General features: G+C 38.4%; 2 protein-coding genes across 4 annotated transcripts; both read left to right on the top strand.

Annotated features, from left to right (window-relative positions):
• Window positions 1–1,272: 1,272 nt before the first annotated feature.
• Window positions 1,273–5,474, top strand: LOC107089056 (ribose-phosphate pyrophosphokinase 1). Of its 2 annotated transcripts, none has more exons than XM_015381582.1 (7): window positions 1,273–1,568; window positions 1,921–2,110; window positions 2,913–3,011; window positions 3,491–3,615; window positions 3,756–3,929; window positions 4,137–4,296; window positions 4,413–5,474. In XM_015381582.1, the coding sequence occupies exons 1-7, from the start codon at window positions 1,447–1,449 to the stop codon at window positions 4,503–4,505; spliced, it is 963 nt and encodes a 320-aa protein (XP_015237068.1). In that variant the 5' UTR covers window positions 1,273–1,446; the 3' UTR covers window positions 4,506–5,474. The 2 variants fall into 2 exon arrangements, with proteins under 2 accessions (XP_015237068.1, XP_015237069.1); XM_015381583.1 differs by having other exon boundaries at window positions 1,274–1,568; window positions 1,921–2,104.
• A 3,613-nt stretch (window positions 5,475–9,087) lies between these two features.
• slc25a53 (solute carrier family 25 member 53) lies at window positions 9,088–13,824 on the top strand. Of its 2 annotated transcripts, none has more exons than XM_015381547.1 (2): window positions 9,088–9,156; window positions 11,953–13,824. In XM_015381547.1, exon 2 carries the CDS (start codon window positions 11,960–11,962, stop codon window positions 12,830–12,832), a length of 873 nt encoding a protein of 290 aa, XP_015237033.1. In that variant the 5' UTR covers window positions 9,088–9,156; window positions 11,953–11,959; the 3' UTR covers window positions 12,833–13,824. The 2 variants fall into 2 exon arrangements, with proteins under 2 accessions (XP_015237033.1, XP_015237032.1); XM_015381546.1 differs by lacking the exon at window positions 9,088–9,156 and adding an exon at window positions 10,728–10,750.
• The last annotated feature ends 6 nt before the right edge of the window (window positions 13,825–13,830 follow it).

The following is a 13,830-nucleotide window of genomic DNA, read 5'->3' as shown; positions in this document are numbered from 1 at the left end:
GATTGTTTATTTGAAGGGTCTTTTTGCAGCTTTATATGCATCAGCTTGATTATACAGATATCCTACAAACCAAAAGGTCACAGAGATACAGATATGAATACAGCCCAGGAACAGAGATTCCTGGGCTGTATTTAGAAACACAGCACTGAGCTGCGTGTAAATACATACTGAGAGGTCAGCATTTTAAAAGAAACAATTTTACAAATCTTTCTAAAAGGGGAAGTTAAATTAGCAAACTTTAGCTGATGTGCAAGAATCACGTGAATGTTATAACATAGTAAATGCTGCTGTGGAATGGATTTTAACCCTTTATAGGGCAAGTTACTCCTTGAACCCTGTACATCTTTTTTTCCCTTTGGCCAATTTGGTTGGGCCTTTTTTTGTTTTTTTCCTTCTTTTTAGTTTGAAAAAAATTTTACCAGGAAAAAAGGTTAAAAAACTCATTGAAAAGTTAAAAAGTAAAGTTACAAAGTTGATAAGCATAGTTAACAATTATATGCAGGTTTATAAACTAAACAATGTGAGTGCAAGTGTTTTTCATGAATTTGTTATAGAAGCACTTTTGTTATTTTTCTTAACATATTCGGGCAAGTTTTCGTTTCTTGTTATTACATTGACATTAATTTTTGCCATCAAAATATCCATATTTTTAGAATGTTACAAAGGTAATAAGGTCTTGTCCTGGATATTTGCGTTTTGTATCTCTCCTCCTTTTCTATGTCTGTTTCTGTCTCCTTGAATCCTAGTCGGCCTCAGCAGATGAGGCTTCTTCCTGTTAAAGGGGGGTTTTCCTCTCCACTGTTGCTACAAGCATGCCTAGTTGAATTGAATTGATTATGATGACACTATTGGCTTGAAATGTTTGATTTTCAAAGTATTTTACTAAGTGCCCCTATAAAGGGTTAAGCAAATGTACATTAAATAAAGGTTAACGGCCGCATATTAGCTCGATTTATGGGGTCTTCTGTAGATTCCTCTCAGTAAAATCGAACAACTAAGTGGTTTGTTTGAGGTTTATTTTTTATTTCCCCAATTTACAGTTGTGCCAAAGCACACGCATATATTATTTAGGATATGTTACGTTAACTAAATAGAGAACTAAATATAATACAGTATAAAAAAATTATAAAGGGGTCTGCCTATGATATAAAATGACACGATTCAAGAAATAATTCTTGGTTTGAGTGACGCTCGCGCACGCTATCAGCTTCCTCGTTGCCGCTGACGTCATCTCGGCACTGCGTAAGTAAAACCTGCGTGTGCGCGCTCCCCATTTCCACTCATCTGCACGCGCGAGGTGTGGGACATAATGGAGGATAGGTAGGGGAACTCTCCACGGCTCGTTAAAGAGTAGCTCATCAACTGTTGACTTATTTCCAGTTGTCGCCTCCGAATCGACCGCTGCCCGCCGCCGCAGCCGAACGACGCAACAAACGACGCAACAAAATGCCGAATATCAAGATTTTTAGCGGCAGCTCCCATCCGGATCTGTCTCAGAAAATAGCAGACCGCCTCGGTCTCGAACTGGGGAAGGTTGTTACCAAGAAATTCAGCAACCAAGAAACATGGTGAGTTTTTCTCTATGCTGCGGAGAAAATGTTAATCAGTGTAAAATATTGTAACGCAGCTGTTTGTTAGCCGCTAATGAGAAACGTGCAGTCACCGTGAAAATTGCCGCGCGGTGTTTTCAGGAACTTGTAGTCCTTGCATGCTCAGAACTCATGCCAACTTGCCTGTTTAAAATACGAGTTAAAAAATCCTCAGAATTAAACCAAATTTGCTGTATAACACTTTATTCTTAACTTATCAACAACATCCCCCTTTGATCAGGCCCAATCACATGGGGACAGAAGCCATTGTTTACTCTGTGTCATCCATCTGCTCAAAGTGCTGTTTGTTTTCTCACCTCTTCTCTGGCAGCGTGGAGATCGGGGAGAGCGTGCGTGGAGAAGACGTCTATATCGTGCAGAGCGGCTGTGGGGAGATCAATGACAATTTGATGGAGCTGCTGATCATGATCAACGCCTGCAAGATAGCTTCAGCCTCCAGAGTCACAGCTGTTATCCCCTGCTTTCCTTACGCCCGGCAGGACAAGAAGGACAAGGTGGGGGTGAGGGATATTTGTCTACTTACTTCTGTCATGCCATTTGCCACCCAGCATCATGGCCAGAAGCCTGCAGACATGTCCACCTGCAATCAGCCCTTAAGGCGGATTTTCTTTTAGTTTTTATTTTCAGGTTTTCCCATTTACTATTATTTCACCCTTTACATCCCATTGCATGAGTAGCCTGACAGTGGAATGTATTTTGCATGTTCTTGTGCATCTTGCCGAACGTGTATGTTATCAAAAAGTGTGACCAATCAAGTTCAAACATAACACTGACAGATTTTAAGATTTAATTTCTGTTTATCAAGTTGATTGGAGCTTATTGATAAAACTTGATTTTTCAGAATTGCCCTTATGTTATAGTCTGCACAATAATGGAAGAGGCTACTGACTCAGTGCAGGTCTAGCTAAGCAGTCACTGACTCTCTCAGCATAGGGGTGTAGGTCATGAAATTAATTTGCTTAAGTAGCTTGCGATTTAAAGTGCTGTGAGGGAGAATAATAAACGAGTGCTTGGTGCATTTTCTTTTAACCAACCTTTGCACTGACAAAAGGGGTTTTATTTTTTATCTACAAGACATCAGCTGTTGAATTCAATAAAATATATATTTTTTATTAATTCAAATAAATGCATTATTCAGAGAAGTATTTGCCTAAATTTAGTTTTGATTTTATCCTTTTATTGATGTGACTGAAGTCTGGTGCTGAGCTCTTAGTAAAATGTTATTTTTAGAAAGGAGTCATGGCTGCCATTTTTTATTTTTTTTTTATTCCATGTGACTAAACAGATCTGCTTTCATTGCAGAGCCGTGCTCCTATCTCTGCCAAGCTGGTGGCCAACATGTTGTCTGTATCGGGCGCGGACCACATCATCACCATGGACCTGCATGCCTCACAGATTCAGGTGGGCTACAGCAGTTTGAAAAAAACAACTTATAATTCCACTCGTTCAGCTGATCCGTATTCAGGATACCATTTGATTTTTTAATTCACTTATTTGCTTTTCTCTGCCAGTTTATGGCATTCCTCCCTGCTTAGCTTTATGGCTTTCCTAAGTCGGCCATATCTCAGGGCATTTATCGTTGATTTCTGCTCCTCGTTCCTTCTAAACAAATAAACGTGACTTGCTTTCAGCCCATAACAACTTGGTGTCAGGTGAAGAGCTTTGCCTGTCCTTCCTGTTTGACACAGATGGTCACAGCGAAACAAACTACTGATCAAGTTAAATACATTCTAGGGAAATGTGCTCCAGACATGAACTCTTAATGTGATGCAAAACGTGCACATAAGCTGTTTGCACAGATCTGGCTTGCATAGTTGTGAGAACTAAGGCTATAAAACAGCCCTGTATGACAAGAAAGAATTTGTTTATCTTTTTTTCAGGGGTTCTTTGATATCCCAGTGGATAACTTGTATGCAGAACCGGCTGTCCTAAAATGGATCAAGGAGAACATCCCCGAATGGAAAAACTGTATAATCGTGTCACCTGATGCAGGCGGAGCCAAAAGGTATGACCAGCCTTAGCTGCTCTGTATTTCTTTTGGGATTTACTCCTGATTAGTGTTTTTTGTTGACACAGCGTAGCTCCATAACAAAGCCATTTGATGTGATTATCCATGTGGTGCTCTTTGTACTCTTCCCTCTTCAGGGTCACCTCCATTGCAGACAGACTGAATGTGGACTTTGCTCTCATTCACAAGGAAAGGAAAAAGGCAAATGAGGTCGACCGCATGGTTCTGGTCGGAGATGTGAGAGATCGAGTTGCAATTTTAGTGGATGACATGGCTGACACGTGTGGGACAATCTGCCACGCTGCTGACAAGTGAGCTAGTTTATACAGTTTGGGACTTTTTTCTAAGCAAACTTTGTTCTAGGATTTGTCATGGAAACAGAAAATAGAATGTTTGTGTCCATTCCCCTATTTATTCATCCTTCCTTTTTCCTATACAGGTTTCCTGTTTAAAATCTAAACACTGTAGAAAGAGCTTGTTGATGTCTTCATTTGAGCGTTTTCTTTCTCTCCCTTAAGGCTCATCTCTGCAGGAGCAACGAAGGTTTACGCCATCCTGACCCACGGCATCTTCTCCGGTCCAGCCATTTCACGCATCAACAACGCCTGCTTCGAAGCCGTCGTCGTCACCAACACAATCCCGCAGGAGGAGAAGATGAAACACTGCTCCAAAATACAGGTTGGAAAGAAACTCAAAACGTGAAATACTTCACTGATCTTTTGTTTTATATGATTTCTCAGTCATACATTTTGAGGTTCACCAGCTGCTTCTGATGGTTTGTTTTCTTCCTCCAGGTTATAGACATTTCAATGATCCTAGCAGAGGCCATTCGCAGAACTCACAACGGGGAATCTGTGTCTTACCTCTTCAGCCACGTCCCCTTGTAGCAACGGCATCATCTGCTCGGTCGATACCAAATAAGACAAGAAGGAGAGCCCCCACCCCAAAGAATACCATTCGCAAAGCTGTTCTGCTAATTAACCGTGTTGAAATCAAACGATGAAAAGATCAGCTGTTATGTCTGTTACTAATGCCCCCCCACCCCACCTCCCGATTAGGGAGCCGAAAGCAAAGCGACTCGGTTTTAGGCAAGCTTATTTATAATGTCTATGGATAAATGAGGTGTTTATCCCCTGTGAACTGTGTTTGTCTTTTGGTACATTTAACTCATTGTTTCTCCTGATCGTCGTGTCACTTTGTTGTCAAAGAGCTTCTTTAAATATCCCCGGCGGGTTCCAGTGCTCAGGAGAAGCGTCTGTTATATTAAAGCTGTTACAGTTGCTTTCTGTTACAACAAATGCGTGTAGTTTCCTCTTCTGCTGCTTGAAAGGATTGCAGTTACTCCAGTGAATGTGTATTTAACTAGTTTACAGTGCCACTAAAAACTCCACTCAACCAAGAGTGCCTCAAAAGTCTGAAATTAAATGACACTTTCCTCTAGTCTCGATTATTCCTCTCCCCCCTTTTCTCACGTTGTAGTTTTCTTTCTCAATGAACGGCTTTGGAGTGTCTTAGCAGGCTGAAAACTATTTTTTTCTTTTAGAATGTTTCTTTCAACTCTTGAGGTGCCCTCATTGGCAGGGGAAAGCCCAGTGTCTCCAAAGTTTTCTTTTGTTTTTGAAAGTAAGATAAAGAAGCAATCAGGTTTTTAGCTTGGGGTCTCTGCAGGTTGGAGCTTCCTTCAGAAATGTTCACCTGCTGTCCTTGTGTTCTTTTTGTTTTGTTTTTATGTCAAGTAATTTGTCATCAATGTGCATAATTCAAGCCTTCGTGTTCTTTTACAGTAGAACGAATGCATTGCGTATGAGGACGCATTCTCAATAAATTTCAGTATGCCAAAAAGAAAAATATCTAGTCTCTTGCTTGCTACAAACTGTTTACACATATTTTACATTGTCTTTAAAAAGGTTTAAAGTGCTTGGATTTTTTTTTTTATATTATTTTGCTGCAATACAAACACAGACACTTATGCTAACCTGTTAGTGAACAGTAGTGAGGTATGTACATGGCTTCTATTTCTTGATCATGTTAAATCTTGTTTCTCCCTTCCATTTTACTTTTTATTTTATGATTTAAAAAAAAAAAAATTGCTATATAAAAAATGTCAAAAGTGGGACATTTTATCCTATCTCTATTATTTTTTTTTTTTATTGTTGACATTAAAAAGGTTTTTTTCTTTCCTGGTTTTTATTACAGTCTGGTGATTTTAAAGATGAATGGCCCAAAACAACCTGAAGCATTAATATTTTTAGTCTGGATTTCAAAACCCGACTGATTAATTATGCCTATTTAAAAAAAAAAAAATTAAGTTTTTGCATTTGCTAAAGTGAGAAGTGACTTGTTTCCTAACCTGCTATTTAGAGGCATACAGAAGGTTATTTTTAATATTTGATTCTTGCAATATAACAGATATGTCTTTAACACTCGAAGCAAAATTTTCAGTGAAATAACGGTTACTTTCTTTTCAGAATCACCACTGGCACTTTTCATTTGTGTTCCATATTAAATTTGAAACAACCCATTGTTTATTGTTAAAGTTTATTTATTGTTGCATCTTTTAGACATATTAAATACCCACCAGCTGTTTGGCTTTCCTGCGATGGACTGGCGACCTGTCCAGGGTGTACCCAGCCTCTCGCCCGTAGGCAGCTGGAGATGTGCACCAGCAGCCCTTGCGTGACAGAAAATGGATGGATGTTTTCCTTTTTTCTGCTGCAATGGTTAGATGGATTTGACAAGAAGGGATGGACATGTGAGAAAGCACCTCACTTTTACTGATTAGCACAGGGGAGAATCAGTGATGTTCTTGGCTACAAACACAGTGCAATCCTTTTAAAAGCACATGGCATCATAAAATCTTAAATTGGGATGAGCTGTATGACAATCTCATGGTATGATCCAGAAAAAATAGATAAATGCAGCAGGAGGACATCCAAAAAATTGGCCAAATCAGCACTGCATCAGTTACCAGACAAAACAAAACCTCTACATCATCATCTCCATACTTAACTATTATAGAAAGTCTGTGGGCTAATTAATAAAGAGACAATAGAGAAACTTGAGAAGGCTTAGGGGAATGCAGAGATTATGCTCTTAATGGTCAAAGATCCCTCCGATTGTTCTTCAAACTGTTCTGAGGGAATTAATCCTCAACTGACTTATGTTCGCTCTATTAAAATACCATAAAAGAAAGTGTTGGATTTTTGAAAAAGAAACCCGTCTTAGTTTAGGCTACCATAATAAAAGGTGGATTTATTTTTAAGCTTCTTACATAGATGATCATTTCTGCATTTTACATGACATTAAGAGTTATCCAGCATTGTTATTGGTGTAAAGAGCCTAAATGAAGTAGAAATAATATTTAACCTTGCAAAAAAAAAATGTTACCCATCAGAAACTGACTGCAGGGGGCGAGTGTACATTTTGCTACATATTTCCTGAAAACATGAGGGAAAAAAGAAAGTTTATGCACTCTGAGTAACTTTAGGTAGATTCAAACTTGATGCTTCATGGATTTTCTAAACATTTGATCCAAATTAGATTCACGGTCAAAATACTGTCTATTTAAAGCTAAACACTATTTGCCAGACTGATGCACTGTCTCCATTCCTGCCAGCCAACAGTGTATTAACTCTTCTTGAATTCTCTTAATACACAACATATACTTGATTCAGAGCATGAAATCTTTGATTTTACTCCCACAATGAAATATCTCTTTTTTTTTATAATTTGAAGAATAACAAATAAAACGGCCCAGATAAGTTAACAGGAATTCTGCAAGCAAATTTTTTTGACAAACTTGCTCCTTTTCTTGCCAAAGAGAGCATCAGAAATCACACACAAACACATACACTTTAAAATAAAATATTATTTTATGCCTAAACTGAGAAAAGACAAATAACTTAGGCCTATTGATAATTGGTGTCCTATGTGTTTTTTTTAAAATAATGTTTATAAAATCATGGTTTTATTATTTACAAAAACACTAAAATCAGTTCTAAATATCGGAGAAACACAGTCTGGATTCATGCAGAATAGATATATTCACAATAAAATGCGACTCATTCTTGATATTCTAGACCCCCAAACTGATGGCGAGATGGACCGGAGACCCTCTAATTATATATATTGTATGAAATTGTGTTTTATCAAACTGGTCCTATAGTCACTCTTTTACAAATGGAGTCATGTAACGAAAGTAATTTCACCCTGGGACTATGAAAGTATTTCTGATTCTGATTCCTGGTTGATGGGACAGGTGTTGTGAATGAAACGGTGCCCAGCTTGAAAGAGCTCCTGTGTGTCGCTGAATGTGTGCATTGATGACTGAAAGACATCTTCTGCCTCCATTTATCTGTTTACTACAGTGTGTTGAATTCATGTTAATGTGGATTTAGAGACATTTCAATTAATGGAAAAAACTGCAGGGGGGAATATAAGAAAAAAAAAAAAAAGTAAAGTCTAATCAACCAAAACTTTCACGATCCCCATGCAGAACCTCTGTGGACCCCCTAGGGGTCACGGACCCCTGTTGAAGACCTTCGTTCTAGACAATTTAGAGTCAATTACTGATAAAAGTTTCATACTCCTGTTAGAATTTTACAACGCTGATTCCATTAATCATAACTTTATGTCTTCATAAATTTGGATTTGCTCCTTTTTCCAATATTATAACTAAAACATGATAATAACACTAACTGCTCTGTCAAAAAGCTACCTCCCCCAGATTTAACCTATATCGATGGAACCTCTTCCTTTTAGCAACTTAAATTCTTGCAGACTATTTTTGAATCAACTAGGCAAAAACTAAAATCCTAATCCAAACTTTCTCTGATTTATTGAGGCCTCACTTGGATATAAACAAATGTGAACTTCTACCAGTTAAAGATCGTACTTTAGATTCTGTTATAACATATTCTGTTAAAGAAAGTGCCACATTTTTTTGACATAATTATGTCTAAGAACAGCTTAGAAAGGTGCTGAAGTCCTTAAATGTTGTTCTCTTAATCAATAAAATAAATTAAATGCTTTAATTTATGGCCTGACAGAGATGTAAATTGTATTGTTATCTAAAGAGGAGGTGATTTCAACCCTTACTCATTCAATGCCGTCCTTAAAAGCTTAAATCCATTGACCAAAAGTTATTTATGTTTATATATATATATATATATATATATATATATATATATATATATATATATATATATATATATCAAAACATGTGAATGTAGGTCATTGCATGTTTTTAAGTTATCATAATGTCAGATTTTTTTTTCAGCTTTATGTACTTATTGGAGAAGCCTATTTCCTAGCTGGGGCATTTTAATACATGCTCTGTGTTTTATTCCACGTTGTTTCTTTGTATTTATAAGCAAAGATTATTTAAAAAAAAAAACGAAAACAAAAAAACCGAAACGTTTCAGCGTGACGTAGGAAACCGTTTGGTGACGTAGCCAATCCGCGAGGCACCGGCGAATTAACCTCAGCAGCGCATCCTGTTATTTTCAAAGCCGCGCCTCATCGCCTCTTATAGAAACGGTAAGCCTCTTTAGGTTTCCAAATGGTGACACATTTTCTTCTTGCATTTTCATATTATTGGATATACAGACGCCAGTGCTGCCTTAAATTATTTATATTTATTGAAGAAAAAAATAGATATATACCGGTGTTTGGCCCTTTAAATCCTTCTGTTTATCAATAGGGGGGTTTGCAAAGACATTCAGGATTTTAAATTATACTACGATTAATTCATTTAATATTATATATTCATTATTTCATAGGCGTTTCTCTGTTTATCGTGGGTACTGCTGTAGCCTCCATCTTCTGCAGCAGCATTCACGGTTTAGGTGTTAAAAGCAGGAAACAGGTTTAACGCGTCTCTTGTCTTGAGGAGACATGGTTCACATGTCTTTTATCTGCATGGTTTGACCTGTTTCTCCACCATTCAAAATGCATGATCTGCAGCATGTTCTTTTGGAAACATGTCCATATAAAGGACATTCTTCTTTTTAATTATTGCATTATTTACTTGAAAATAAACAAATTAAATTGAAAAATAACAGGAAGCGAGCAGAAATCATGGTAGGATGGAGGATGTGGAACCCTGTTCACTAGGCCACAAATGCTTATTATTTATGCATGTAAAATACAAACAGATTAGACAAATTTGTACACATCAGCATCAAGGTTTTAAAACATTGATCGCCTTATTAAATTGCATTTATGTAGACATTTCACCACTGAATGCATTTCTGTTTTATATGATGAAACTGAAAGTAAATGCAATGTGTCTTCTTTTTTAGCTTCAAACTATATGCAATTTAATTTAATTCATTTAATCCCAAAGGGAAATTAAACGTTGCAGTAACCTATACACTTTTTTTTTGTCTTCATCGAGTTATTGTAGGTGTTGATAGCTGTAGGCGGGAAGGATTTCTATTTATCGGCCTGTCTTGCACCGGATCTGGAGAAGCCTCTCACTGAAGACACTTTGTCCTTGTTTAATAATCTTCTTCACTTTATGAAGAATTCTACTATGTGAAATATCCTCCTGAGGTTCTAGAGGAATCATTTGCTGTGATTCTCTTACCCCAGCAGATAATGTAAAGCCAGGCATACAATGTGCAATATTTTCAATCGCTACACGCACCTACAGCTCAAAAAATCGTACATTGTATACCCGGCTTAAGAAGATATCACACTCTTCAAAAAAGACGTGTAAAACATTTGCCACTCCTTGTTGCAAACACCAAAGGACTTAGGAAGTACATGCTGTTCTGTCCTTTCTGGTGGATGACTTCACAGCTGTATTTCCAGTCTAGTTTGTCGTCCAGGTGAACACCAAGGTATTTATTCTCCTCCGCCACCTCCACTTCTTCTCCCTTGATGTTAATAGGATTCAACTTGTTCCTGTTTCTTCTGAAATCTAAAAGCATCTCCCTTGTTTTGTTGACATTCAGGATGAGATGATTGTTTCCACACCATGCCACAAAGCGGTTCACCAACTCCTTGTACTCAGCTTCTTGTCCATCCTTCATGCATCCAATGACTGCGAGATGATCTGAGTATTTCTGTAGATAACACGACTCTGTCTGGTACTGGAAGTCAGAGATGTACAGAGTAAAATGGAATGGTGAGAGTACTGTTCCCTGTGGTGCTCCTGTGCTCCTAACTACTCGATTAGACAGCTGACCCTTCAGTCTAACAAACTGTGGTCTGTTTGTCAGGTAGTCTTTGATCCAGGCGATTGTTAATGCCTCCACCTGACTCTGGAGTTTTTCACAAAGTAAGTCAGGCTGACTTGTATGAAACGCACTGGAGAAATTAAAGAACACGATTCTCACAGTGTTGTCTGCCTTGTCTAAGGCTATGTTCACACTTCCTTGATGCTTTTCCTTCCTTCCTGATAACTAAGCTGATAACTGTTGCAGCAACCTTAGTTTCTGGACTAGACTGCCCAGTTTCTAACATAACAGCAAAACACACTTCACTGTTATATTGAATTACTTTAGCTGTCCACCTGAAAGCCTGTAACCTCTTTTTCCTTTTTGAAGCTCCGCCCCCCTATACATTTCGCCACCTGGTCAAAGCTGTGCCGATATAGACCAGTGTTCTTTTCCAATTACTGCTTCTTTTTCTGGTTTGTTTGTGTTGCCTTTCACTGGTCAAAGAGTACATATGTTCCTCCATTGCAACAGAAAGTGGAAGGTAGAATGATGATGGTTGTTTTTGCTCGTATTAAGCTTTGCTTTACATGTTTCGGATACAGGCTAAACCTGTAAGGCTGACAAGTTAGTCCCCTTTTGGAGACTAACTCAAAATGGAGATGCAACATGGTGTCACAAATTGGGTGAACCGCCTCCTTTGTACTTATAAATGACTAATTCTAAGGGATGAGAATGCTTTTGATTTGATATGATTAGACTTTTATTGAATAGGTAGTTTTTTAGAGTAACACTTCATTTTTTACTTTAAAAAAAACATAATTTAATTACACACTGTCTCTTTATAGAAAGACTTTAAAAGTCAAAAATTTAATTGGGACCAGTCGGTTGGGGTCTCTGTGCCAGCACATTTCATCATAATATATTATTTTGGTATTTATGTCTACAGTACAGGGGCCATAACAGGGGCCAGGATAAGTTCAAAAGGGGCATTGGCCCCTGTTGTCACCCTATCTAGAACCTCCCATGCTCTGAGTCATATAATATTTTTGCAGTTGCTCCATAATAACGTATATTAAAAACCGGATATTATTTTAGGGTACCAAACTGTGATGTTATGTGTGCTCATATCAGAGCAATCCTAATATGATTTGTCATCTAATTTCCCTAGCCTTAGGATGGCAGTAAGTCCTGACCACACACAAGATGATGGAGTTTCTAAGACCACAGCCATTCACCTTCAAAGCTACTTACACGGAGGAACATCCAGCCTGCTCTCGGCACTTCCAACTGTTTTGGTTTTTCCTGTCTACAAAACCATTTTTCGACAACAGATCCACAACACTCCAGTGCGCCAGGCGGTAGGACAGCTTTATAAAGAAGGACCTGTGAAGCTCTACAGGGGCGTGGTTCCACCACTCCTGATGAGAACCCTGAATGGTACTCTACTCTTCGGCTTCCAGGACACACTTCTCCGTCATCTTTCACTGTCAGCCCATAATGCCATCTTTACCGCCGCCCTACCTGCTTTGGCTGGATGTGGTGCAGGTATAGCAGAGGCCGTGGTCTTCACCCCATTTGAACGCGTACAGAATGTACTGCAGAACAGCAAAAATGACAGGCATCTACCCTCCTTGAGGAGTGTTCTCATCAGGCTGAAGGAGCAGAGGATAAGCCAGGGGTACTACAGAGCCTTTTTGCCCATCACAGTGCGCAATGCCCTCGGCAGCTCCCTGTATTTTGGCCTAAAGGGTCCGGTGAGTGCCATTGTGGCAGGACATGGCCTCTCTCCCATGGCTTCCTCATTCGTCTCAGGAACTATGACCTCCATGGCCATCAGCTTGACTCTGTACCCTATGTCTGTGCTGGTAGCAAACATGCAGGCACGGGTGGGAGGAGAGAGTAAGGGTGTCATGGCATGTTGGCGGGCAATGTGGAAATCCCGAAATCACAGCGTGGTTCTTTTGTATCGAGGGGGCACCCTTGTTATTCTCAGGTCATGCATTACCTGGGGCATCACCACAGCTATTTACGACAGACAAGTGAAATGATCCTGCTCAATATGAAAGTGCTTAAAGGTGCCATTATGTTTGCATTAACTTCTCGTTGTGTGCTAATATGATAAACAGCTTCAGTCTTTGAATCTTAAACATTTTTCTAAGCAGTTACTTTTGTTTTTGATTCAGGCCTTTCTTACAGGAAATATGCAGACCTGTTATAGTGAATCTGAGGTGTGGGTTGTGGGAGTTAGAAATGATGCAGGAAGTCATGACCTTTGAGCAAAGGTGAACAACTAACGTAAACCACTGTAAACCACTTGTTAGAATTATTCTGAGCTTAAACCTCAAGGATGTATTAAAGGGAGGATTTAAGACTTTTAGAATTAGGTTTGTAAAAAGCCACAAGTAATCAGCGTCTTAAGTGCAGAAGAAAACTCTGGAATCTTGAATCAATATATTCAACCAATGCTGGACCCAGTTCACATTTTGCTGTTTTGAAAATGTAAATTCTTGTAATAGTTATTCATCTGTTTTCATGATGCAAGAAAGACTGAAAGTTACTTGATTACATATTAAATAAGTTAATGCATTTTATATACATTTCTGTCATAGGAATCATGTAAAGATCTGATCTGTTCATTGCACATGTTGTTCAAGGCATTAGCTTCAGTCTCCCGGACAAATGAATCTGGATTTACTCTGAATCAAGATGCCAGAAGTTATCTACTGCAGATCAGATATTAAGTGCACATGACATTAGAAGAGAATCCAACCTGAAAATATCAAGCTCTGCCTTTAAATCATTATAGCTCAACTGCCTTACTGAAAAGAAGAAACTGTCTGTTTAATGTGTCGCTGCCTAATGAGGGAATATTAATTGTCATGTTACTCAAGTTCAATGTTACTCAAGAAAAAAAGGTGCTGTAAAAAAAACGTGCCTATGTTATCGTAGGCTAATTGTTTGTTGAACTTTTTCAAATGTTTTTGTTTTTAACCCTGTAATGCCAAATGTATCATATTTGATACATACGGTTTCTGAAATGTTTTGC

Source organism: Cyprinodon variegatus, unplaced genomic scaffold, assembly GCF_000732505.1.
Source record: "Cyprinodon variegatus isolate N-32 unplaced genomic scaffold, C_variegatus-1.0 Scaffold236, whole genome shotgun sequence".
NCBI lineage: Eukaryota > Metazoa > Chordata > Actinopteri > Cyprinodontiformes > Cyprinodontidae > Cyprinodon > Cyprinodon variegatus.
Note: the sequence above shows the minus strand (reverse complement) of the source record. Positions and strands in the feature narration are given on the sequence as shown.

Excerpts from the sequence above, each read along its gene's own strand:
- LOC107089056 (XM_015381582.1), top strand. The coding sequence starts at position 1,447 with ATGCCGAATATCAAGATTTTTAGCGGCAGCTCCCATCCGGATCTGTCT. Across the intron at positions 2,111-2,912 it reads ACAAGAAGGACAAGGTGGGG|AGCCGTGCTCCTATCTCTGC; the intron begins GTGAGGGATATT and ends CTTTCATTGCAG. Across the intron at positions 4,297-4,412 it reads AACACTGCTCCAAAATACAG|GTTATAGACATTTCAATGAT; the intron begins GTTGGAAAGAAA and ends TTCTTCCTCCAG.